The sequence below is a fragment of the Myxine glutinosa genome, chromosome 4 (genome assembly GCF_964187855.1).
Source record: "Myxine glutinosa chromosome 4, kmMyxGlut1.1, whole genome shotgun sequence".
Classification (NCBI taxonomy): Eukaryota; Metazoa; Chordata; class Myxini; order Myxiniformes; family Myxinidae; genus Myxine; species Myxine glutinosa.
In genome coordinates this window covers 7189007-7216927 of record NC_136264.1, presented here as the reverse complement: position 1 = coordinate 7216927, position 27921 = coordinate 7189007, and the positions used below count along the sequence as shown (strand labels likewise).

Genomic DNA, 27921 nt, shown 5'->3' with positions numbered 1-27921 from the left:
TTAACCATTCGGCCAACACCAGGTATCAATCATGCAAACCTTTCCCATAGGATATTCGGATATTCACCTACCAGCCAAAACCCTTGAAACTGCTGGTGAGACATCAACAACAGTGATGCACTGGAAAGTAGTGGGGTCAAACAAGGACAGGAGACAGCTGCCCTGGAGGCTGGCAGCCACTGCACGGGAAGTCGCCACAAGGCAGGCCACTGGTCTCTGCACCTCTCCAGGTGATCCAACTGGGACACTGTGCTGTGGGGTATGATTAGAAACCATTGTTTATATAATCACCACTCCACGAAATGAACCGTAATTGTGAGACCAATTACAGCACTTCAGGTACTTATAACGAACTGAGAAAATGATATTTTCCAAAAAGTTTCAAAAATTTGCAAAACAAACCCATCCGTAATCTCGAAACAGAAAAAAACCACACACAAACACAAATACACAGACAAACACCAATTTTTAAATCTTCAAATAGCTAAATAATTCACAACATTCAATTTGACAGGTTCTTAATCGGCATGTATCAGAAAAAATAAAAGCTGAAGGATGAAGCAACATGAAGAACCCAAGTGTGAATGTCTAGTTCAACCGAAACAGGTTCTTATGGATTGCATCTCATCTATCCTTTCTGCGTGGGTCAACCATATCTCGGAGATGTATGGACTGATTTTGTCCATACACATGCAAATCATTTTGTTTCATGATGCGATCAAAGATGGCTGACTGGCCGCCATTTTAGTTTTTTTAAACCCAATGTTGAGCACGTCCTAAACCATTTCACGGACATGCATTTACTGATCTTGTTTAAACTTGGCAAACAGATAATGAATGATGGCCTACATATGTACTTGTTTTTTTTTTCCGAGATCGGATCCAAGATGGCCGACTGGCGGCCATTTTAGTTTTTTTAAACCCAATGTTTAACACGTCCTAAAAAATTTCTCGGACATGCATTTACTGATCTTGTTGAAACTTGGCAAACAGATACTGAATGATGGCCTTCATATGTACTTGTTTTTTTCCCGAGATTGGATCCAAGATGGCCGACTGGCGGCCAATTTGTTACATAAAAATGTCCACAACTATTTCTTGAACATGCATTTACTGATATTGGTCAAACTTGGCACACATATAATGAATGATGGGTTACATATGCGCGTCATTTTTCTTTACAGGTCAGATCCAAGATGGCCGACTGGCGGCCATTTTGCTCTTTGAACATGTCCCCAACCATTTCAATGACGTGCGTGGACCGATTTTGCTCAAACCTGGCACAAACAAAACATGAGAGTTTACATATGTGGATGATTTTGTTTTGTAATCCGACCCAAGATGGCTGACTGGCAGCCATTGCAGTTCATTTTTTCAAAATCTGGTCAAAGGTGGCCGACTGGCGGCCATTGCAGTTCATTTTTCTCACGATTTGATCAACGATGACTGACTGGCGGCCATTGCAGTTAATTTTTTCACGATTTGATCAAAGATGACCGACTGGCGACCATTGAAGTTAATTTTTTTCACAATCTGATCAAATATGGCTGACCAGCAGCCATTGCAGTTCATCTTTTTCATGATTTGATCAAAGATGACCAACTGGCGGCCATTGTAGTTCATTTTTTTTCGCATTTCGATCAAAGATCGCTGAGTGGTGGCCATTTTGTTGATGTGTATGAATATTACATATTTACCATCTACCACCAATATTAGGACAACAAATTATTGAATTTTAAAAAATCGAGTACTTTGTGACCCATGTCTCCTGGGTGTCACACATACATAAACATTGTCTTCTACTATAAATGGATGAGGTTTGTGTGTTTGTGTGTGCGTGTGTGTGTGTGTGTGTGTGTGTGTGTGTAGTAACAAATTAAGTAACACAATTAAGTAACAAAATGGATGCCAGTCGGCCATCTTGTATCTGTTCTTGAAAAGAAATGACCTGCATGTGCATGCCATCATTCATAATTATCTGTGTGCCAAGTTTGACCAATATCGGTAAATGCATGTTCAAGAAATAGTTGTGGACATTTTTATGTAACAAATTGGCCGCCAGTCGGCCATCTTGGATCCGATCTGATCCGATCTGACATTGAGGACCTTGACTGAGGACCCGGTCAGTGCGGCACACTTGTGACCAGGTGTGTTTTGAACTTATGTTTGGGCTGGTGCTACCAGTGACTCCCAGGAAAGACTGGGTGGCGACCAGGAATAGGCTGGTGACGCTGGAGAGACAGCATCGGGGGCAGGTGGCCTTGTAAGCCATTTTGCCCAGCTCCATGGTTTGGATTGTTGGGCACCCATAATTTACAGTGTTGGTTAAAAATAGAGAACACCCCAAGGGCTCTCCGAGAGGTGGGGCGGAAGATGGGCCCAAACGGACAGATAAAACGGATAAAGACCCCTATACTGATGGTGTGTGTACCCTGGTTAGAATAGGTACACCGAATCCCTGCGTGTCGTAAGAGGCGACGAAGAGGGTTGGCGTCAGGAAGGGCATCCAGCCATAAAAACATTGCCTCAAAAAGAGAACCATGACAATTACAACTACATATGGGCAGGGTACAGCCAGAAGTGGAGATCGCTTTCTGAGGTTTGGGACGTGGAATGTAGGGACAATGACAGGGAGATCAGGAGAAGTGGTGGAAGTATTGGTCAGAAGAAGAGTGGGCATATGTTGTGTGCAAGAGACGAGATGGAAGGGAAATGGTGTGAGAATGGTGAAGGGTAGGCACGGACAGAAATACAAGTTTGTGTGGCAAGGGTGCCCGGAGGGCGTGAATGGTGTTGGTGTCCTGTTTTCTGAGGAGTTTGTAGAGAGTGTGGTGAGTGTGACTAGAGTGAGTGATAGGTTGATGATGGTGAAAATGATGATTGGAAAGCTCTTGGTGAACGCCATCTCGGGATATGCTCCGCAGGTTGGTCGGAGCGATGAAGAGAAGGACAAGTTCTGGTGTGCGATGGAGAAGCTGATGGAAAACGTGAAAGATAAGGAAGTTGTTGTGGCAGGAGGAGACCTGAATGGACATGTGGGAAGGAGTATGGACGGTTTTAAGGGAGTTCATGGGGGTTACGGATATGGTGTGAGAAATGGAGAAGGTGAAAGGATTTTGGAGTTTGCTGATGGAGCTGATTTGTTGATTTGTAATACTCAGTTCCAGAAAGAGGATAATAAACTTGTTACATACACGTCAGGTGGGTCGACGACAACCGTTGACTACCTCATGGTGCGTAGGCAAGATAGGGGGCACTTCCGGGACACAAAGGTGATCCCGGGGGAGGAGGCTGTTTCACAGCACCACTTGGTTGTCTGCGACATAAGGGTGAAAGGTGCGAGGAGAGCTCGGCGGGTGAAGTACCAACCAAGAATGAAGGTGTGGAGCTTGAAAGAGGTGACAGTAAGGGAGGCATAAAAAGAGAGGCTGAGTAGGGTAGAGGATGATGTGGTTGATCTTGAAAGTGGTTGGATGTCAATGAAAGCTAGTCTGTTGGGAGCCGTTGGTGAGGTATGTGGATGGACAAAAGGACCACCGAGGCACTTGGAAACATGGTGGTGGGATGATGAAGTTGGAAAGAGGATTGACGAGAAGAGGAAGAAGTTCAAGGAGTGGCAGAAGGCGAAGGGTACGGGAGCAGAAAAAGCAGAGCATGAAAGTTATAAGGCAGCCAGGAAGGCTGCAAAGAAAGAGGTAGCAAAGGCGCAGGAGGCATGCAGGAAAATGTTTGGAGAACGCTTGGATTCGGAAGAGGGTCAGAGAGCAGTATTCAGGATTGCAAAGCAGATAGCGAAAGAGAGGTGTGATGTGATGGGGGTGAGTTACTTGAAGGATGAAGTGGGACAAATCGTTGTCGACCCAGATGGAATTAAAGGAAGATGGAAAAGATATATGGAAATGCTGTTGAATACAGAGAATGAATGGGATGGCAACATAGAGAGTAACCCAGTTTTAGGACCGGCAGAGAAGATAACTGAGAAGGAAGTTGAGGAAGCGAGAAAAGCAATGAAGAGTAGAAAAGCGGGAGGGCCGTCGGGAGTTGTGGGAGATATGTTGAAGGCAGCAGGAAGTTGGGGTGTGAAGAGAATGACAGAGATCTGTAATCTGGTGGTGAAAGAAGGCCGCATTCCAGTGGATTGGGAACTGAGTACCCTCGTCCCTCTATACAAGGGGAAAGGTGACCCTCTGGAGTGTGGCTCGTACCGAGCGATAAAGTTATTGGAGCATGGAATGAAGGTATTGGAAAGGGTGTTGGAGAGGAGGATAAGGAAGAAAGTGAAGATCAACGAAATGCAGTTTGGATTTATGCCAGGAAGAGGAACGACAGACGCGCTTTTCATTGTGAGGCAGTTGTAGGAGAAGTACATGGAGAAGAGGACGAAGTTGTTTCTTGGGTTTGTTGATCTGGAGAAAGCATTCGATAGGGTTCCACACAAAGTATTGACATGGGCATTGAGGAAGTTAGGAGTGGAGGAATGGTTGATCAGAGTTGTGATGGCAATGTACAAAAGAGCGTGCACAGCTGTAAGGATGAAGGACGGGAACAGTGGTGAGTTTGAGGTGAAGGTGGGAGTGCATCAGTTGTCGGGACTAAGTCCACTACTATTTGTAGCTGTGATGGAGGTGCTGGCTCAGAACGTAAAGGAGGGTCTACCGTGGGAGTTGTTGTATGCAGATGATGTGGTGTTGATTGCGGAAAGTATGGATGGACTGAAGGAAAAGCTGAAAAAGTAGAAGGAATGTATGGAGACAAAAGGTCTGAAGGTGAATATAGGAAAGACGAAGGTGATGGCAAGTGGTAAAGCATGTGGTGAGGTGGAAATAACTGGGAAGTGGGCATGTGCTGTGTGCAGGAAGGGTTTCGGAGTGAACTCCATTCAATGTACAATGTGTGCTGAGTGGGTTCATCAAAAATGTAGTGGTCTGAGAGGGTCATCAACTAGTGTGGCAGCTACATTCAAATGTAAGGTGTGCACAGAGGGAGCTGCAGATGGAGGAAATGTTGGGTTGGATTTTGGAGACGGTGTGAAGCTGGAAGGTGTGAAAACATTTTGCTACCTTGGAGACATGCTGAATGGAGAAGGTGGATCAGACTCGGCAACGGTTGCTAGAGTGAGATGTGCATGGAAGAAGTTTCGGGAACTGAGTGGCGTGCTGATGATGAGGGGAGTGTTGTTGAAGCTGACGGGAAAGGTGTATGCTGCATGTGTGAGAAGTGTTTTGATTTATTGGAGCGAGACATGGGTAATGAACGTGGAGCAGCAACGAAGGTTGGAAAGGGTGGAAATGCCAATGGTTCGATGGATGTGCGGAGTATCGTTGAGAGAGGGGAAGACAAATGATGAATTGCGAAAGATGATGGGAATAGAGCCTGTGATTGATGCTGTGAAGAGGAACAGGTTGAGATGGTTTGGTCATGTGTTGAGGAAGGATGAAAGTGACTGGTTGAGAAGAGTGATGGAAATGAATGTAGAAGGAAGTAGAGGACGGGGAAGACCGAGAAATACTTGGCTAAAGATGGTGGAAGAAGAAATGCGGGCAAGGGGGTAACAAGGAGAGATGCAGAAAATAGGGCAAAATGGAGAAGATTGTCATGGGGACCACAAGGCTAACCCCCGCTCCAGTAGGGAAAATGGCCTTTAAAATGCATGTTGTTGTTGTTTATAATTCTTTCTCACGACATGCTCTAAATTCTCATTCATTCCACCCCTCCTCCATCGTTCTTAAACGGATCGCTAACTTGAAAATCACAATAAACCCAATTTGTTATAAATGTTCATCTTTCATTAATCATCCACCTTCTAAACTCCGCCCTTGCCCCTCCCCTCCAAATCTCCCCCCTTGCCTCTCCCCTCCAAATCTCCCCCCTTGCCCCTCCCCTCCAAATCTCTCCCCTTGCCCCTCCCCTCCTAAACTCCCCCTTTGCCCTTCCCCTCCTAAACTCCCCCTTGCCCCTCCCCTCCTAAATTCCCCCCTTGCCCCTCCTCTCCAAATCTCCCCCCTTGCCCCTCCCCTCCAAATCTCCCCCTTGCCCCTCCACTCCTAAACTCCCCCTTGCCCCTCCCCTCCTAAACTCCCCCCTTGCCCCTCCCCTACTAAACTCCTCCTTGCCCCTCCCCTCCTAAACTCCCCCCTTGCCCCTCCCCTCCAAATCTCCCCCTTGCTCCTCCCCTCCAAATTTCCCCCTTGCCCCTCCCCTCCTAAATTAACCCCCTTGCTCCTCCCGTCCTAAACTCCCCCCTTGCCCTTCCCCTCCTAAACTCCCCCCTTGCCCTTCCCCTCCTAAACTCCCCCCTTGCCCCTCCCATTCAAAACTCCCCCCCAACCCCTCCCCTTCAAATCTCCCCCCCAACCATCCCTCCCAAATTCTCCCTCCTCCCACCTCCTTCTCAAAGCTGCCTCCTCCCCACTTCGTCTCCCTTCTATCTCATACCTCCACCTCCCCCAACTTTCTACTTTCCTTTGCCCCTCCTCAAACAACCCCTCACTGTGCCTCATCCCATCAACATCAAACCTTTCGTCCTCCTCATCCTTCCCTTTCTTGTAACTCTTCTGTAATCTCTGACACACTATCAACTGCTCTCCCTACCTCCCCCTCTCATCCTTCATCTGACCCTACCCCTCCCCTCCCCTGTCCTGCACCCGATGCTCCCCCTCTCTCCTCATTAACGGTATGGACCTCAAACACCCGGGGCCTTCGCTCAAACCTGATTGATCTCTCCATTCAGGTTGCTTCCGACAATCCAGACTTGATCTGCTTAACAGAAACTTTCCTCCTTCAAGATGTCTCTGATTCCTTAATATCTCTTCCTCGTTACTCCCTCCTCCGGTGTGATAGACCTGATCCTCGTCCTGGTGGTGGGGTGGCTATCTTTATCAAAAACTCTCTTCCTCACTCTCCTTGCACTGCCCACTCTCCAGCCCACCCCCAGGAGTACCTCGAGCTACGGCTTCCTTTCCGCTCCCACCTTTTGTTCATATGTGTTCTGTACCGTCCTCCAAACAGTGATGACTCCATTTACATTTCGCTGTCGGACAACATGGACCAACTTCTACAAACTCAACCAAACTCTCTCTTCCTCATATATGGCGACTTCAACTGTCATCATGCCAGCTGGCTGGGTGTGGGTTCCTCTCTCACCAGCCATGGCACCTCAGCAAAGGACTTTTGCGACTCATTGGGACTGACACAATCTGTCAATTTCCCGACCCGGATCGCAGTTAATGGAGCATCTTCTCTTCTGGACTTGGTTATGACTAACTTCCCTGCAAATGTCTGCTGCTCTTCTTCTGCTCAAATCGGTTCTTCTGATCATGTGCTTGTTAAAGTGGACATCTCTCTGGCCATTCTCAGAGAGCCTCCTCAGCGCCGACGAGTCTGGAATTTCACTCAGGCCGACTGGGACGGTCTTCAAGCAGCCATCAATCATCTGGACAGGTCTCCCATCTCTACTGCCTCTGACATCAATTCTTCCTGGGAATTCTTCCAAAGCAAACTGGTCTCTCTCATGGACAGATTTATCCCACCTCGTTTTTTTTTTTTTTTTTTTTTTTGTATACTGAATCGAGGCTCGTGAAAGAGCTGACATTTACTTCACAAACAAATCAACCAGACAAACAAAATATATAAAAAGAGGGAGTGGAAGACAAGATGGGGAGAGAAGGGGAAGCACACAAACACTTGAGAGCACACAACATTTGAGAGCAGGGAGATGTGTGGGAGGGAGGGCTTGGGGGGAGGAGGCGTGGGAAGGTGGGGGGGGGGGGGGGGTGGGAGAAGTATAAAACACAAGGACACCAAGGACTTCCAGGACAGAAGTTGGTATTAGTCAGGTTCACTCAATTGGTAGATTGGCAAAACTATACATTTTTGGAATATTCAGAGCATGAGGAATCCAAAAATTAATGTTGACATTTGCGTAAACACCTTTGCGAAAATGACACTCAGGACAGTGATGAAGATCTGTAAAAGCATATTCCTGAACAGTATAGACCTCGTAGATCCTGTGTATAGGACTTATAGTTCAATCTGATACTACCTATAACTTCCTATAACAACCTATAACTTCAAAGGACTTGCAATATCATGTATTATGTAATACAGTTATATCACACATATAAAGACAATGGTTTTCAATTACCTTTGTTTGTTGCTTTTCTATAATCCTGAGCACTATTTTGAGGCCTTTATTGGATTCCTTGACCCAGAAAACATAGGATTAGCATATTTAATTAAGTCTCGAGGTTGACTAGAAGCCGAGATCGCGCAAAATATGTATTTTATGGCGGCCATTTTCAAAATCCAAAATGGCGGCCATGCAGGTGTCTGTGCAAATACCAACATTGATTTTCAGATTTTCCATGCTCTGAAGATTCCAAAAATGTACAGGTTTGCTAATCCCAAAATTTTGAAAGAAATTATATTTGTTAACATAGTGAACCTGACAATATTTCAAAAAAGTGGAATTGGGGTGAAATTAGCGGGGGTAGAAAAGATCAAGGTTTTGGATGGGGGAAGATAAGAGATGGTGGTGAATAGCTGTTTTAAAGACCTGGAGGGTGGAGTGGGATTGAAGAGAGTGAGGGAGTTTGTTCCAGAGGTGGGAGAAAAGAGGAATGAAGGAGTGAAGGTGAGCAAAGAGTCTTGATTTTGGCAGTTTAACCATAAGAGGGTTGCAGACAGATCTTGTGCGACCTGGAGGAATATTTGTGGGACAGAGCCCAGAGAGAGCTGGGGGGGCAAGGCCAGAGAGGAGTTGGTAGAAGACGGAAAGACCACCAACCTGCCTGCGGTGAGTGAGTGAGAGACCCTTGGAGTTAGCTTCATCGCGGGAGATTCCAATGATTCTGAATGCTTTGGTTTCAACAGCGTGAAGACGAGCTCGGTGTGAGGCAGGAGCACCAGCCCAGAGGGGAGAGCAGTATTCCATTGAGCTGCGGATGAAAGCCTTGTATGTGGTGAGGATCTCAGGTGTGCCAAGGAAGGACTTCGCACGACGGAGGATGCCCAGTCGGCGACTGGCTTTGGAGGCCAGATTAGAAATGTGGTTTTCCCAGGAAAGATCATGGCAGATAGTGAGACCCAAAAGCTTGAGTGACAGAACTTATTGGAGAGGATTATTCAGAAAGTGGATGGGAGGGTTGTCCAGTCGGTCTTTTCGGAGAGACATCGTAAGAGTGTGAGATTTGTCAGGATTGAAAGACATGTTCCACTTGTTTGCCCAGTCTGTGATTTTGTCCAGGTCTGCAGAGAGCGAGGAGGCTGCAAACTGCCGATCTGAGGGATGAAGAATGGAGCGACAGAGAGTAGAGTCATCACATCAGCAAAGAGATAGAGAGGATTTTCAAGAGAGTCAGAGAGATCATTGATGAAGACCAGAAAAAGCACAGGGCCCAGAACACTGCCTTGGGGAACTCCAGCCTGAACAGGAAGAGGAGATGAGAGAAACCCATTCAGGGCCACACGTTGACTACGACTCGAGAGGAAGTCCGCCAGCCATGCGTGGAGATTTCCATGGATACCAAAAGAGGAGAGTTTGGTGAGCAGAGCGGGGTGCCAGACCGCATCGAAGGCACGTGATATGTCAAGGGAGACAGCTCTAATTTCCTGTTTGGCATTGAGGACCTCCATCCATTGTTGAGAAAGCAGAAGCAGCATATCCAGTGTAGAGTGACCAGGTCTGAAACCAAATTGATGATCAGAGATCAAGCCATTGGAGAAAACGAAAGATTTCATATCTGAAGCAATGATGGATTCCATGACTTTGCTGATAATTGGGAGAAGGCTGATTGGTCTGTAGTTGCTGGGATCTGTTTTTGCACCTTTTTTGTGCAAAGCGGTGATGTTGGCAGATTTCCAAGCAGATGGCAGATGACCTTGAGCAAAAGAGAGGGAGAAGAGAACAGAGAGGGGGAGTGAAAGAGCGGAAGAACAGGATTTTAGGACCCGTGGGCTGATGCCGTCAGGTCCAGTTGCACAATCAGAGTCGAGGGTTGACAGAAACTTTTCCACCTTGTCAGGAGGAAAGGACACAGAGTCCAGGAGCAGCTGGGTACGACTGGGTACGGTGGGTACAGAGAGGGATGTGTTTGGGACACAAGATTTAGAGGCAAACACAGAGTTGAGGCATTCTGCTTTTTCACGTGCGGAGTCAGCCGTATAGCAAGTTTGAGGTGAGGGAGGGGATGGAGGGGGAACAAACACCAGAAACAGATTTGACCAGACGCCACCAGGATTTGGAAGAGGGAGACATATAAGAGAGTTCTGTCCTGAGAACGGAGAGATATTGTTTCCTGTCTTTCCTGAGGGTGGACACACACTTGTTTCGGGCTTTGTGAAAGGAAATGAGATTTCCTTCCGTTGGATTTGCTTTCCAGGAGACGAAAGCAAGTTGTTTCTGGGCAATCGCCTCACCACAAGATTCCGTGTACCATGGACGGGAGGAAGGGTATGACAACTGAAGACGAGATGGGATAAATCTGTGCATGAGAGAGAGCAATTTACTTTGGAAGAAATCCCAGGATGAGTTGATGTCAGAGGCGGAAGAGATGGGAGACCAGTCCAGATGATTGATGGCTGCTTGAAGACCGTGCCAGTTGGCTTGAGTGAAATGCCAGACTCGTCGACGCTGAGGAGGCTCTCTGAGAATGGTCAGAGAGATGTCCACTTTAACCAGCACATAATCAGATGAGCCAATTGGAGCAAAAGAAGAGCAGCAGACATTTTCAGGGAAGTTAGTTATAACCAAGTCCAGAAGAGAAGATGCTCCGTTGACTGAGATCCGGGTCGGGAAATTGACAGATTGTGTCAGTGAGTCACAGAAGTCCTTTGCTGAAGAGATCATTGCTTCAGATATGAAATCTTTCCTCTTCTCCAATGGCTTGATCTCTGATCATCAATTTGGTTTCAGACCTGGACACTCTACTCTGGACATGCTGCTTCTGCTTTCTCAACAATGGATGGAGGTCCTCAATGCCAAACAGGAAATTAGAGCAGTCTCCCTTGACATATCACGTGCCTTCGATACGGTCTGGCACCCCGCTCTGCTCACCAAACTCTCCTCTTTTGGTATCCATGGAAATCTCCACGCATGGCTGGCGGACTTCCTCTCTAGTCGTAGTCAACGTGTGGCCCTGAATGGGTTTCTCTCATCTCCTCTTCCTGTTCAGGTTGGAGTTCCACAAGGCAGTGTTCTGGGCCCTGTGCTTTTTCTGGTCTTCATCAATGATCTCTCTGACTCTTGAAAATCCTCTGTATCTCTTTGCTGATGACTCTACTCTCTGTCGCTCCATTCTTCATCCCTCAGATCGGCAGTCTGCTGCCTCCTCACTCTCTGCAGACCTGGACAAAATCACAGACTGGGCAAACAAGTGGAACATGTCTTTCAATCCTGACAAATCTCACACTCTTACGATGTCTCTCCGAAAAGACCGACTGAACAACCCTCCCATCCACTTTCTGAATAATCCTCTCCAAGAAGTTCTGTCACTCAAGCTTTTGGGTCTCACTATCTGCCATGATCTTTCCTGGGAAAACCACATTTCAAATCTGGCCTCCAAAGCCAGTCGCCGACTGGGCATCCTCCGTCGTGCGAAGTCCTTCCTTGGCACACCTGAGCTCCTCACCACATACAAGGCTTTCATCCGCAGCTCAATGGAATACTGCTCTCCCCTCTGGGCTGGTGCTCCTGCCTCACACCTAGCTCGTCTTCACGCTGTTGAAACCAAAGCATTCAGAATCATTGGAATCTCCCGCGATGAAGCTAACTCCAAGGGCCTCTCACTCACTCACCACAGGCAGGTTGGTGGTCTTTCCATCTTCTACCGACTCCTCTCTGGCCTTGCCCCCCCAGCTCTCTCTGGGCTCTGTCCCGCAAATATTCCTACAGGTCGCACAAGATATGCCTGCAACCCTCTTATGGTCAAACTGCCAAAATCAAGACTCTCTGCTCACCTTCCCTCCTTCATTCCTCTTTTCTCCCGCCTCTGGAACAAACTCCCTCACGCTCTTCAATCGCACTCCACCCTCCAGGTCTTTAAAACAGCTGTTCACCACCATCTCTTATCTTCCCCCATCCAAAACCTTGATCTTTTCTACCCCCGCTAATTTCACCCCAATTCCACTTTTTTGAAATACCAACTTCTGTCCTGGAAGTCATTGGTGTCCTTGTGTTTTATACTTCTCCCTCCACCCCCCCCCCCCCCTTCCCAGGCCTCCTCCCCCCAAGCCCTCTCCCTTGCACACATCTCCCTGCTCTCAAATGTTGTGTTTGTGTGCTTCCCCTTCTCTCCCCATCTTGTTTTCCGCTCCCGCTTTTTGTGTGTTTTGTTTGTCTGGTTGATTTGTTTGTGAAGTAAATGTTAGCTCTTTCACGAGCCTCGATTCAGTATACAAAAAAAAGAAAAGAAAAAAAAAAAAAAAAAAAAGAGCCATGGCTGGTGAGAGGTACCCACACCCAGCCAACTGGCATGGTGACAATTGAAATCACCAGTTGTCTTACCCTTCCTCCCATCCATGATAAACTGAATCTTGTGGTGAGGCAGTTGCCCTGAAACAACTTGCCTTTGCCTCTTGGAAGGCAAATCCAACTGAAGGCAATCTCAGTTCCTTGCACCAAGCTCGGAACAAGTGTGTGTCTACCCTCAGGAATGACAGGAAGCACTATCTCTCCACACTCAAGATTGAACTCTCAAACCTGTCTCCTTCCTCCAAATCCTGGTGGCGTCTGGTCAAATCCGTTTCTGGTGTTTGTTCCCCCTCCATCCCCTCCCTTACATCAAATGGCTACACAGTTGACACCGTACGTGACAAAGCCGAATGCCTCAACTCTGTGTTTGCCTCAAAATCTTGTGTCCCAAACCCATCTCTCTCTGTTCCCACCTTTCCCAGTCGAACCCAACTGCTCCTGGACTGTGTGTCTTTCTCTCCTGACAAGGTGGAGAAGTTTTTGTCAAACCTCGACTCTGATTCTGCAACTGAACCAGACGGCATCAGCCCACGTGTCCTAAAATCCTGCTCTGCCGCTCTATCTCACCCTCTCTCTGTTCTTTTCACCCTCTCTTTTGCTCAAGGTCATCTGCCAGCATCTTGGAAATCAGCAAACATTACCGCTTTACACAAAAAAGGTGCAAAAACAGAACCTTGCAACTACAGACCAATCAGCCTCCTTCCAATTATCAGCAAAGTCATGGATTCCATCATTGCTTTGGATATCAAATCCTTCCTCTTCTCCAATGGCTTGATCTCTGATCATCAATTTGGATTCAGACCAGGTCATTCTACCCTGGACATGTTGCTTCTGCTGTCTCAACAATGGATGAAGGTCCTCAATGCCAAACAGGAAATCAGAGCTGTCTCACTTGACATATCATGTGCCTTTGATACGGTATAGCACCCAGGTCTGCTCACCAAACTCTCCTCCTATGGTATCCATGGAAATCTCCACTCATGGCTTGCGGACTTCCTCTCTGGTCGTAGGCAACGTGTGGCTCTGAATGGATTTCTCTCATATCCCCTTCCTGTTCTGGCTGGAGTTCCCCAAGGTAGTGTTCTGGGCCCTGTGCTATTTCTGGTCTTCATCAATGATCTCTCCGACTCTCTGGGAAATCCTCTCTGTCTCTTTGCTGATGACTCCACTGTCTGCCGCTCCATTCCTCATCCCTCAGATCGGCAGTCTGCAGCCTCCTCACTCTCTGCAGACCTGGACAAAATCACAGAAAGGTTAAACAAGTGGAACATGCCTTTCAATCCTGACAAATCTCACACTCTTACGATGTCTCTCCGAAAAGACCGACTGGAAAACCCTCCCATCCACTTTCTGAATAATCCTCTCCAAGAAATTCTGTCGCTCAAGCTTTTGGGTCTCACTATCTGCCATGATCTTTCATGGGAATACCACATTTCCAAGCTGGCCTCCAAAGCCAGTCCCCGACTGGGCATGCTCCGTCGTGCGAAGTCCTTCCTTGGCACACCTGAGCTCCTCACCACATTCAAGGCTTTCATCCGCAGCTCAATGGAATACTGTTCCCCCCCTCTGGGCCGGTGCTCCTGCCTTACACCCAGCTCGGCTTCACGCTGTTGAAACCAAAGCTTTCAGAATCATTGGAATCTCCTGCGATGAAGCTAACTCCGAGGGCCTTTCACTCACTCACCGCAGGCAGGTTGGTGGACTTTCTGTCTTCTACCGTCTCCTCTTCGGCCTGGCTCCCCCAGCTATCTATGTGCTCTGTCCCCCCAATATTCCTTCAGGTCGCACAAGATCTGCCTGCAACCCTCTTATGGTGAAACTGCCAAAATCAAGACTCTCTGCTCACCTTCACTCCTTCATTCCTCTTTTCTCCCGCTTCTGGAACAAACTCCCTCACTCTCTTCAATTCCACTCCTCCCTCCAGGTCTTTAAAACAGCTGTTCACCACCATCTCTTAACTTTCCCCATCCAAAACCTTGATCTTTTCTGCCCCCGCTAATTTCACCCCAGATTCACTTCTTTGAAATTCCCACTTCTTTCCTGGAAGTCCTTCCAGTGTTCATGTGCTCTATACTTCTCCCACCCCGCCCGCCTGCCCATACCTCCTGCCCCCAAGCCCTCCCACATTTCTCCCGATGTGGGAGGTGAAAGAAGTGAAATTTCTCTCCGCAAGACAAGCGTGGAGATTTCCATGGATACCAAAAGAGGAGAGTTTGGTGAGCAGAGCGGGGTGCCAGACCGCATCGAAGGCACGTGATATGTCAAGGGAGACAGGTCTAATTTCCTGTTTGGCATTGAGGACCTCCATCCATTGTTGAGACAGCAGAAGCAGCATGTCCAGAGCAGAGTGACCAGGTCTGAAACCAAATTGATGATCAGAGATCAAGCCATTTGAGAAGAGGAAAGATTTGATATCCAAAGCAATGATGGATTCCATGACTTTGCTGATAATTGGGAGAAGGCTGATTGGTCTGTCGTTGCAGGGATCTGTTTTTGCAACTTTTTTGTGTAAAGCGGTGATGTTGGCTGATTTCCAAGGTGATGGCAGATGACCTTGAGCAAAAGAGAGGGTGAAGAGGACAGAGAGAGGGAGTGAAAGAGCGGCGGAGCAGGATTTTAGGACCCGTGGGCTGATGCCGTCAGGTCCAGTTGCAGAATCAGAGTCGAGGGTTGACAGAAATTTTTCCACCTTGTCAGGAGGAAAGGACACAGAGTCCAGGAACAGCTGGGTCCGACTGAGTATGGTGGGTACAAAGAGGGATGGGTTTGGGACACAAGATTTAGAGGTAAACACAGAGTTGAGGCATTCAGCTTTTTCACGTGCGGAGTCAGCTGTGTAGCAGTTTGAGGTAAGCGAGGGGATGGAGGGGGAACATACACCAAAAACGGATTTGACCAGATGCCACCAAGATTTGGAAAAGGGAGACAGGTTTGAGAGTTCAGTCTTGAGAGTGGAGAGATATTGTTTCCTGGCTCTCCTGAGGGTGGACACACACTTGTTTCGGGCTTTGTGAAAGGAAATGAGATTTCCTTCCGTTGGATTTGCTTTCCAGGAGACGAAGCCAAGTTGTTTCTGGGCAACTGCCTCACCACAAGATTCTGTGTACCATGGACGGGAGGAAGGGTATGACAGCTGAAGGTGAGATGGGATAAATCTGTGCATGAGAGAGAGCAATTTACTTTGGAAGAATTCCCAGGAAGAATTGATGTCAGAGGCGGTGGAGATGGGAGACCAGTCCAGATGATTGATGGTTGCTTGAAGACCGTGTCAGTTGGCCTGAGTGAAATGCCAGACTCGTCGACGCTGAGGAGGCTCTCTGAGAATGGTCAGAGAGATGTCCACTTTAACAGGCACATGATCAGCTGAGCCGATTGGAGCAGAAGAAGAGCAGCAGACATTTGCAGGGAAGTTAGTCATAACCAAGTCGAGAAGAGAAGATGCTCCGTTGCCTGAGACCCGGGTCGGGAAATTGACAGATTGTGTCAGTCCCAGTGAGTCGCAGAAGTCCTTTGCTGAGGAGCCATGGCTGGTGAGAGAGGTACCCACACCCAGCCAACTGGCATGGTGACAATTGAAATCACCACATATGAGGAAGAGAGAGTTGGGATGAGTAGATAGAAGTTGGTCCATATTATCAGACAGCGAGATGTAGATGGAGTCATCACTGTTTGGTGGACGGAGTGAAGGGGAAGCCGTAGCCAGAGGTAATCCTGGGGGTGAGGTGGAGAGAGGGCAGTGCAGGGCGAGTGAGGAAGAGAGTTTTTGATAAAGACAGCAACCCTGCCTCCAGGATGAGGCTCAGGTCTATCATATGGAGGAGGGAGTAACCCGGGAGAGGTATTAAGGAATCAGAGACATCATGAAGAAGGAAAGTTTCTGTTGAGCAGATCAAGTCTGGTTTGTCAGAAGCAACCTGTATGGAGAGACCAGTCAAATTTGAGTGAAGGCCCCGGATGTTTGAGGTCCATACCGTTAATGAAGGGGAAGGGGGAGCATCGGATACAGAACAGGGGGGGGGGGGGGGGAAAGGGGTAGGGTAAGATGTGGAAGAGGAAGAAGAGGTAGGGAGAGCTGTTGAAAGTGTGTCAGATATTTCAGAATAGCTAGGAGAAAGGGAAGGATGGGTATGACAAAAGGTTTGATGGTGATCGGGTGAGGCACAGTGAGGTGTTATTTGAGGGGGGGAGGGGGCAGAGCGAGGCAGAAGGTTGGGAGAGATGGAAGTGAGAGTTGGAAAGGGGAAGAAGCGGGGAGGACGCTTTGAGGAGGAGGGGTGAGAGGGGGGAAATGGAGAAAAAATGAGGGTGGGGAGATTTGAAGGGGAGGGGCGAGGGGGGAGTTTATGAGGGTAGGGGTTAGGGGGGAGTTTACGTGGGGAGGGGAGTGGGGGGAGTTTAGGAGGGAAGGGGCAAGGGGGGTGATTTGAAAGGGATGGGTGATGGGGAAGATTTTGAGGGGAGGGGAAAGTTGGGAGATTTGAAAGGGATGGGTGATGGGGAAGATTTGGAGGAGAGCGGTGAGATTGGAATATAGAAAGTGTTGTGTGATTAATGGGAAACGAACATTTATTGCAAAATGAGTTTCTTGTGACCTTTGAGTCAAAGATACGTTTAAGGACACTGGAGGGCGGAGGGGGGATGGAGTGCAGGAGAGTTTAGGGAATGTAGAAAAGAGGAACTGTAAGAGATGGAATTTTTTTTTGGAATGAATAGATTTGGTGAGCAAGTCGAAAGCCACCTTTTAAAGAAGAAGAAAAAGGTGTTATAATACACGACAGAATACAGTACTTCAGGGAAAGTTTAAACATTTTTAAATTGAGCAGTGAAAACTATCTGGGGAAATGGGGGTGAAACACGTGGTCGAAGAACGAACGAACGAATCAGAACAACGAATAAGAACAAAGAAGGAAAAAAAATTTTTGTTGTTAAGATTTTAAACAAGGAAGTATGGGATGAAAAGACTGGGAAAAACTGAGAACGAAAGTAAATGGACCACAATCGATCGCTGAGAGAGAAAAATCCTCAAGGTCGCAAACAAAGTACTCGGCCGCAAAAAAATGCGGCACGAAATAACCCACGATTTTTTATGCAGGTATGAAAAATTAACACCAAGAATCTTCTTAGGGACATACTATACAATTTTTGACAAACATACAGTTTTGACAAAAATACAATTGTGAACAATTACTTAACTTCGAAAGCGTGGACAGCTTCGAAAAACTGTGCCGTCGCCGACAAAGAACTCGCGAGATCTCCCATTATAAAGGCCCTAATTAAAAAGATCACCGGAAGTCATGCATTGAGCGCTGCCGCTGACAACTCCAACCTGGATGGCACACATAGGTCGGGCAGGTCGAGGCTACGCCCCGAGGAGCCGTGAGTGGTGAAGGTTTTGATTGATGGGAAGGACTGGTAGGGAGCAACTCGCTGATTGGCGAAGCAGGACGGAGGACGGGAGAGCCTGAACGATAAAGGAACGCGCTGGCGGACATACATGCGATAGAGGACAGTCGTGTGTCGACGTTCCTTCTTGCTCTTGCTCTTCTCGTTCTGGACATTAATGCAAACGGTTGTGCTTGCACCACGGGCTCAAGGAAGCGATCGGACTGGCCGTGTTCGAAGACACCACTGGCAGACGTGCAGAGGCAGAGGCAGAGCCGCGGACCGAGGGCTGCAGTTTCCCACCAAAGATGACGAAGACAGGCACAGCCCAAGGAGCGAGCTGCACACGGCCCGTTTGATTCGCTTGGAAGGCCTGTTCCATGCCATCGGGCGCGGCCTAGTGAACAAGGGCGTACTGAGGCCTAGCAGCGCGGGAGCGAGCGGCTTTCCCGCCAACACCAGAGCCACGTCCAGACTGTGCGCCCGGGGCCTGGACGATCTTTATGACCTCTGACGAGACCCCACCAGCGATCAGAGCTAAGTGCACTAAATAACCACACATCGTTATTTTATCCAACATTATTTTATCCTTCGTCTGTGTTTGTGTCTGTTTGTGGGGACGTCCCGTTTAGGAATTCAGTTTATCGTGCATGTCTTTGTTACCCGCATTTCTTTTAATAAATCTGTTTATTTTTGTACATTTTAAATCCGTTGTCGTTTGAGTTTATTTATTGCAAGGTTTGGAGACTGCCGGTGGGATCCATTCAGGTGAGTGCTCTTCAGTATCTTCCTCCTCCTCCCCCATTTGTATTCACTCCACCACATATTGAACTGAATGTTTCGGAGTAACAGCTTGTTCGGCTATCCGTTCCTTAGAAAGATTTTAATCGCAAGGAACACGACAATATGGAAACCAAACCTCAACGTGAAGCTTTTGTGGATCAAGCACGAGCAACAAGCTGAGGCTTCCACACCAGAGGTGGCCCTCCGCAACCGCCATTCCAAGAACTGGCACTGCTGCTGATCCCACATGGAGCACATGTGGCTTGTTCAATTCCCAAACTCCACCTGCAGATGCATACACGTTAGGCAAAAGCTTGACCAGCACATACGTAATGACACGAGTGTGATTTTAAATGAATAACAGGAAATTCTGAAACAATGAGTAATGTATCCCTTGTGTTTTCCTCTTACCAAAAGAGATGTTTATGATATGCACATCAAGTGACGACGCTTAAAATGCCCCACTGTGCACTTAACTGAAGATCTGTCGGCTTCATATACTGAAACGCAAAAGAAACTTACCACCTTTGAAACCTTTAAATATCAACAATAACACTGCTTGTAGTAAATGTGTGAACTTATTTGTGGACAATAGTGTCCTCACTGTCAGACAAAACGGTCACGGATGGTCACTTGAACCTTCAAGGGTCACTTCATAGCACAGCTGTTGAACAGCCATTTTGACTGTCAGTGATTAGCCAAAGGGTACGGGATGATTTTAATGAGCTGCACGTGATGTCTTGATATTGGCTTTAAAAAGGCCAGTGCAAAATGGGCATTTCAATCAACATGCCACGATTGTCAAGGGATCAACGGCAGCGTGCCCTGGGCATGCTGCAAGGTGGACTGAGCTACCGTGAGGTGGCACGTCGCCTTGGCTGTTCACACCAGACGATATCGGCTCTGGTGGACAGAGACACCCTCCACAACTCTGCAGATGACAGACCTCGATCAGGAAGGCCAAGAGTCACCACTGCAAGGCAGGACAGGCAGATGGTCCGAAGTCACCTGCGGGATCGATTCCGTCCAGCATCCCGCACTGCGGCAGAAACTCCGGGGCGTGGAAACCCACAGATCTTCAATGATACTGCACGAAGACGACTGCATGACTATGGTCTGACTGCCAGAAGACCATACAGAGGCCCCGTGATGACGGCTGCCAATCGCCGCAACCGACAGAGATGGTGCCAGCAGCATCAGCGGTGGACCTTGGCGCAGTGGAACGGGGTCGCTTTCAGCGATGAGTCAAGGTTCTGTGTGGACAGTCCTGATGGGCGTGAGTGTGTCTGGAGAAGAACTGGCGAGCGATATGCCGATTGTTGCGTGCGTCAGGCCAACAGGTGGGGTGGCCCAAGTGTGATGGTGTGGGCCGCCATATCAGGCCGGTACAGGACGCCACTAGTGGTTGTGGATGGGAATTTTAACGCCCAGCGGTATGTGGATAACATCCTGCGACCTCATCTGATGCCATTCCTGCTAGACCACCCAGAACTGAGAACCTTCAGCATGACAACGCTCGTCCCCATGCTGCTCGCTTTACCACTGCATTTCTCCAAGGTGAGAACATAAACACCATGCAGTGGCCTGCACTCTCCCCTGACCTGAATCCCATAGAGCACCTGTGGGATGAGCTTGGGAGACGCGTAGTTGGCAGGGCCAGGACATGGGCAGAGCTGCTTCAGACATTGAGGACTGAGTGGGACAGAATCCAGCAGCAATCCATCCAAAGACTGGTAGGCAGTATACGCCGACGATGCACTGCCTGTATCCAAAACAATGGTGGCCACACACGCTATTGAAAGGGGACTGACATTGCACCCTGTGCTGTTCTATACTGTAGAACAAACTGATGAGATGGTGTATCTTGGTCAAAAACTTGACATGTCATCAATAAAATGCCAATGTTTCAATTAGCAATTGTTGGTTTGTTTTATTTTGAACTGTTACAACCCCGGAGTTTCTGCCGCAGTGCGGGATGGGATGCTGGACGGAATCGATCCCGCAGGTGACTTCGGACCATCTGCCTGTCCTGCCTTGCAGTGGTGACTCCTGGCCTCCCTGATCGAGGTCTGTCATCTGCAGAGTTGTGGAGGGTGTCTCTGTCCACCAGGGCCAATATCGTCTGGTGTGAACAGCCAAGGCGACGTGCCACCTCACGGTAGCTCAGTCCGCCTTGCAGCATGCCCAGGGCACGCTGCCGTTGATCCCTTGACAATCGTGGCATGTTGATTGAAATGCCCATTTTGCACTGGCCTTTTTAAAGCCAATATCAAGACATCACGTGCAGCTCGTTAAAATCATCCCGTACCCCTTGGCTAATCGCTGACAGTCAAAACGGCTGTTCAACAGCTGTGCTATGAAGTGACCATTGAAGGTTCAAGTGACCATCCGTGACCGTTTTGTCTGACAGTGAGGACACTATTGTCCACAAATAAGTTCACACATTTACTACACGCAGTGTTATTGTTGATATTTAAAGGTTTCAAAGGTGGTAAGTTTCTTTTGCGTTTCAGTATATTTATGGATGAGACTACACTAGAATGGGACTAGTACACGAGTCCATCTTACACCGGAATACATGAGCTTTAGCTTCAAGCATTCTTCAATAGATATGCAGAAACACAGCTTTGGATACAGACTAATGGAGTCGCGACTGCCACTGGTAACATGTAACCCAGTGCTACCTGCCACTGGTAACATGTAACCCAGTGCTACCTGCCACTGGTAACATGTAACCCAGTGCTACCTGCCACTGGTAACATGTAACCCAGTGCTACCTGCCACTGGTAACATGTAACTCAGTGCTACCTGCCACTGGTAACATGTAACCCAGTGCTACCTGCCACTGGTAACATGTAACCCAGTGCTACCTGCCACTGGTAACATGAAACCCAGTGCTACCTGCCACTGGTAACATGTAACCCAGTGCTACCTGCCACTGGTAACATGTAACCCAGTGCTACCTGCCACTGGTAACATGTAACCCAGTGCTACCTGCCACTGGTAACATGTAACCCAGTGTTACCTGCCACTGGTAACATGTAACCCAGTGTTACCTGCCACTGGTAACATGTAACCCAGTGCTACCTGCCACTGGTAACATGTAACCCAGTGCTACCTGCCACTGGTAACATGTAACCCAGTGCTACGAGCCGCATGGTCGGGTTGTCGGCGACTAAACCGACACCCCTCACTGACTTTCCTTGTGGGGAGGGAGACTGTAACACCTGCCAGGACCAAAAACAACACCTGGCAAAGGGCGGATGAGCTCCAGTATGGAGCCAACGGTCATCCAGTAAGGAGATGGCATCTCCTAAAAAACACCCGTCCGGCTTGGACAGGTTCAAGACATACCAAAGACTTGAAGGTACGTGCTGCTTCCTTGCTTGAAAAGGACAGAGCACGGACAATCCCCATTGGTTGGTTTGTGAAGTTTTCTTATTCTCAAAGTTTTGTTCTGAGGGTTATTTTGAGGATCATCACCGAACCTCATTCAGCTTCCAACTGCAATTTGTTTGTCTTAAGATTCCCAGGGATGTGTTTCAGGTCTCTGTAAGGTTCTTTGTATCATTTCCATTGCTCCAATAATCACTCGTTCAAAATTGGCACTCTTCAGCATCCATGATCATCCAGCATCTTCAGCATCCATGATCATCCAGCATCTTCAGCGTCCAGGATCTTTTCATTTAATTTTTGAGGGCTTGGTATTTGGTCATTTTCTTGATTTATTCATCGTTTGGGCCAAAATCGCTGAGGACCAACACCTCAATTAGCAATGCCTTCTTTTCTTTTGTACCTCAGGGCTCAGTACTATGTCTGGTCGCAATGTTTTGTTTTCTATGTTCACACTTGATGGGATCATCAGGTCATCCATGAGCATTATTTCCTTGTTTTCAGTGATTGCTTTTGGTTCATGTTTCCACGAGTTTTCTGAAACTGGGATATTGAGATTTTGCAGATGTGCCAGTGGATTATTCGACATACTTCTTTGTGTCTTTGGGTGTACAGCTGCTGCTCTGACATGAGTATTTCACATCCGGAGAGGTGACTCGTGCTTTCTGTTTCTACCTTGCAGAACCTACACTTGTCCGGTTGACTCAGTCCTGCCATCTTTTTAAATCCATTGGTGTCGTGTCCTTGATCTTGGGCATTAATAATGATTTGTTTCCTCCGAGTTGCGCTGACCTCTTCTTCGCCATTCCAGTGATCCTTCTTTGTCTATCCCCAACCCGTCCAACTCTTTTTTTCACTGCTCTTTTGTCTTGCTCTCAGTTGTCACTATATAATCTGCTGGTATTTAATCTTGTATTTCTCTTTTGTCTTTTTTGCAATCGTTGGGGCTGTATTTGTTGCTGTTTCGGTTTGGTATGTGACATCTTCCAATCACACCTGTTTTTGGAAGTTTTTTGCAAGGTGAGCGACAGATACCTTTTCTAGTTTGTTGGGTTCATGCTTGTACACAAATTGTATTCGGTGGTCTGTTGAGCTTTCCACGTACTCCGCTAATCCTACAGTCATCTCTTGGGGCACTTGATTGAATTATATCAGGCCGCCACCTCCTTTCCTCGGCAGGTACATTATTGGGATGCACTGATATTTGTAGAACATTTTGTGGATAGTTAGGAGTTTCCTTGTTTTGATATCTCATTTTTTGATATCTGCTTGTGGTCAGTTTACTATTCTGCAGCTGAACTGGAACACTGAGACTGCTAGCTGGTTTATGGCTTTCATTTTGATTCTTGAGGTGAGATTTGTTTTCAGGATTGCAGCCATGAATCGGTCTACTTCACTGCTCATCCCCCTCGCTTCAAATGCAGTGCACACTCTGCATGGGAGGACATCCTCCGCCCCTCAGCATTCCAGCTTTCATTATTTTTTTCATAGCTGTCTTGCTTATATCTTTCCTTTGAGACGGGCAGCACCATTGTAGCTTTGGACTCTGATGCAAGACTCTGCCTCTTTTTGGGGAAGGTGCAGCCGTATATCTTAGCAGGGCACACCCAAATGCCATTGTGTGTCTGCACAGACTTCACACTGACTTGCACAGACTGTGTACGTATGTGTGTAAATATGTGTATATGTGTGTGTATATGTGAGTGTGGGCATGTGTTTATATAGGTGTGTGTGTTTGTGTTTATATAAGTGTATGTGTGTGTGTGTGTTTGTATATGTGAGTGTGGGCATGTGTTTATATAGGTGTGTATGTGTTTGTACATGTGTGGTCATCTATATATATATAAAACACAGTTTGTGTGTGTGTGTGTGTGTGTGTGTGTGTGTGTGTGTGTGTGTGTGTGTGTAATGTTACCGATAGACTCCTAAACGGAGAGGCTCACGTACTTGATATTTGGCACAGACATGGCCATTGAGCCTGGGAAGAACATGGCCGACCTAAAAATTTATTTCATAATATTTTTTTACCATATTTTTACCTCAGCGCATTTCAGCGAGGAATATTATGCACCGAATCTGACCGGTGGCAGAGCAGCGCGCTGATTCGCTCAGAGCGATCACGTGATGTTCCTTGCCGCCATTAACTCAGTTACGCGTTCGCACATATTTCAGAGCGAAAAGCGATTGCGTTTTTTCACATTTCAGCGAGGAACATTGCCATTCACACCACATAGGTTTTTTTTTCTTTCATCTTTGGATCCATATTTTTTTTCAGCGAATCTGAATCGGTGGCAGAGCAGCGCGCTGATTCGCTCATATTGATGACGATCACGATCACGTGATGACGTTATCACGAATGATGTTCGTGACGCGATCACGTGATGTTCCTTGCCGCCAGCAAGTAGCATAGATTTTATTTTAGCATGATTAGCATTTAGCATGATTTAGCATAGATAGTAGCATGTTTCACATAGATTTTTTTTCAGCGAGGAATATTATACACGGATTCTGACCGGTGGCAGAGCAGCGCGCTGATTCGCTCAGAGCGATCACGTGATGTTCCGCATAAGCACAATCAATTGAGTGTGCCGCATGAGTCTGCGATAAGTGTTTAAAGTAAAGAAAAAAAAAAAAATGTTAACGTGCCGTTGTTAGCCTATTCATGTATAGTTTGTGTTGTATTTAGCTGTGGCTGAGCTAAGATGTAGCTGAAGTTCAGAGTCGTTGACTCTGGTATCCTTTGACCTCTTAATCACCTTGCTCCATTGGGACAAATCCAAGTAATAAGCGCATCGGCAGGTAAATCCACCGGAGCGAGGTGAAACACCTCTCAGGTTGAAATAATGTGAGTTATTCCATCCCCGTCGCCAGTTGGCTTCACTTTTCACGGAGTATGAGCATTCTATATATTTTCAATTCAGTGCGCCAGACTCGCTCACGTACTTGATTTGTGGCATAGACATGGCCATTGGGCCTTCACGGTGTAATTTGTGCGAGGCTTTTGTCCGAGTGAGCTTGAGTCGAGAGGGCGAATGTACGGGTTGGGAATGTACGGGTCTCCCTTCCCCCACCCGGCAACGCCGGTACTGGAGGGCATCACAGGATCGGTGAGTCTCCAAATCCGCTTCGTGCTGTTGCGAAGATTCAGGACGATGTCGCGATTGTTGTGCTGCTCTCCGACCATGAGAACTGCAATGTAATTGTTGACTGGCCCTCCCCTTCCCTCCACCTCCGTCCTCCCCTCCCCCTCCCTTCCCCCTCCACCCTCCCCTCCTCCTCTCTTTTCCCCCTCCCCCTCCCTTTTCCCCTCCCCCCCCTTTTCCCCCTCCCCCCTCTTCTCGCTCACGTTTATACACGGAATGCCGGGTACTTCCCCCCCCTCTTCTCCCCTCCCTCCCTCTCCTCCCCTTCCCCCCTCTCCTCCCCTCCCCCCCGTTCCCCTCCCCTCCTTTTCCCCCTCCCCTCCCCTCCCCCATCCGGCAATGCCGGGTACTTCTGCTAGTGTGTTTATATAGGTGTGTATGTGTTTTTATATGAGTGTGGGCATGTGTTTATATCAGTGTGTATGTGTTTGTACATGTGTGGTCATGTGTTTATATAGGTGTGTATGTGTTTGTATATGAGTGTGGGCATGTGTTTATATCAGTGTGTATGTGCTTGTACATGAGTGTGTGTATGTGTGGGTCTGTGTGTTTGCATATGTGTGGCTATGTGTATGTATATGTGAGTGTGGGCATGTGTTTATATCGGTGTGTATGCGTTTGTACATGAGTGTGGGTGTGTGTGTGTGTTTGTATATGTGAGTGTGGGCATGTGTTTATATAGGTGTGTATGTGTTTGTACATGAGTGTTGGCATGTGTGTGTGTTTGTATATGTGAGTGTGGGCATGTGTTTATATAGGTGTGTATATGTTTATGCATGAGTGTGGGCATGTGTTTATATAGGTGTGTATGTGTTTGTACGAGTGTGTATGTGTGTGTGTTTGTATATGTGAGTGTGGGCATGTGTTTATGTAGGTGTGTATGTGTTTATGCATGAGTGTGGGCATGTGTTTATATAGGTGTGTGTGTTTGTACATGAGTGTGTGACTGTGTGTGTGTGTATCAAAGTGTGTGTATCAAATGGCGACTGTGACACCTTGCTAACTCTGAGACGACCTGGAAAACAAAGACTGGAGCACAAACTGTACTCTCCTCTTGCTCCTGGTCGCTTGGTAACGTATCTAACAAACTGATTACAGATTTTGATTCCCGAGTATTATGGTCACAGGGTGTTGTATTGTGTTAACTATTTGTATCATCTGTCTGTCCGTTCTTGCATAAATTTGCTGCAGGTTGAAATCTCAGTTGGATGTTTCAGTGTGGTGTGTGATTTGGTGTGTGAGTTGGTTGCTTATTTGGTTGGTGGGTATACGGGATGGTTGATCGCGTGAAATACCCCAGGAGTGTTTTGTCAAACTGGTTTCCACTGGTTTTGACAGGTTAAACACAGGTGTCCGCATTTGTAGCGGTGGTTCTAAACAGTCACTTACTCTTGCTGCAGAAGAAGTGGTGATGAACTGGTTGTATATATAAAAATAAATAACCACCTTTAGAGGCCATTTTTCCCCGCAAAGCGGGGGTTGGCCTTTTTCGGGAACCGTGGTTGTTGTTGTTTTTTGGTCCCCTTTTTGAAGCAATGTTTTACGGCCGGATGCCCTTCCTGACGCCAACCCTTTTTGCCGCCTTTAACGACAAACAGGGAATTGCCAGTGAACTGGTACTCAATTAGCCGACCTCGGAAGGATGACAGGCTGAGTCAACCCCCCTGGCGTTAATTCAGCGATCGACCAGGATTCGAACCCAGGATCCTAGGATCCTAAGGCGGCACCCTAGCCGCTAGCCCAACACCAGGGTTTGTATGTTTGGTCAAAATTAGATTTTGACAGGTTAAACACAGGTGTCCGCATTTGTAGCGGTGGTTCCAACTGTTTTCACTCACTTAAGCAGTGAACAGTTATTTGTTGTTGTGTGCTTCTTGCTGTAGCCCTAGCCTGAGTGCGTAGGGTGCAGTGGTTTGACTGTGTATTTGTGTTTTCCCTGTATTTTGTCATGAGCTCAAGCGATTGTGTGCATGTCTTGGAGTATCAAGAGTGAGTTTTGGTGTGTGGCAGGGTGTGTGCTTTGCAATGGTGTGTCAGAGATATGGGTGAAAATATTGTGCTTGCAGGTGTGCATGAAATGCATGCAGTGTGATAATTTTTTTAGAAACAGGTGCACCTGTTAAAATTAGGCTGCGTTCAACTTGGGTGTGAATGTAAAATGCTTTGTTGGTGTTTTAGACAGGCTGAGAACTAACATTCACTCGAATGGTGGTTGAAGCTGACCTTCATATGAATGAATGTATTTATGAAGCTGACCTTCATATGAATGAAGGTATTTATGACAAAAGGATGCACAATGAGTGATATCGCTTACAGAAATGGGCAAGTATTTTTGATCTGGCAGACATTCTGAGTGACGATTCAGAGATGTTCTGATTTATGATCAATGTTAAAGATGCAAGCCTTTCTGTGTGATTTGCATGGGGACCTTTTGTTCAATATAGATATCTAGGATTATTGCATGACAAAATGATGGAAATTTAATGAACAGGCTGAAATTGCGCACATAATTTGTGAATGGGAAAGATAACACAAAATTACGATGTTGTTCTTGTAAATTCCTGCATGTTTTATGTGCCTTGAAGGAACAAGTGGATTCAACAATGCAGGGCCAGGCTCAGGAAAACAGATTTGGTTGGTACATATTGTTGCGGTTCTGAAAAAGTGTACATATTTGATTAATAAAGGTTAAAGGTTTTACCCCCATAGTTAGTCCACATGCAACACGTAGGTCACCTTAGAACGTTAGTT

The 27921-nt window shown here is 47.2% G+C and overlaps 1 protein-coding gene across 1 annotated transcript in view; it reads right to left on the bottom strand.

Annotated features, from left to right (window-relative positions):
• Nucleotides 1-27921, bottom strand: part of LOC137424370 (rho guanine nucleotide exchange factor 17) — a 375708-nt gene that overhangs the window by 110327 nt on the left and 237460 nt on the right. Inside the window, exons 18-19 of the mRNA XM_078775397.1 lie at nucleotides 18771-18919; nucleotides 72-252 (exon numbers count right to left, since the gene is read on the bottom strand). Of these exons, the coding sequence (XP_078631523.1) occupies nucleotides 72-252; nucleotides 18771-18919 (330 nt within the window). The remainder of the gene's footprint in view (nucleotides 1-71; nucleotides 253-18770; nucleotides 18920-27921) is intronic.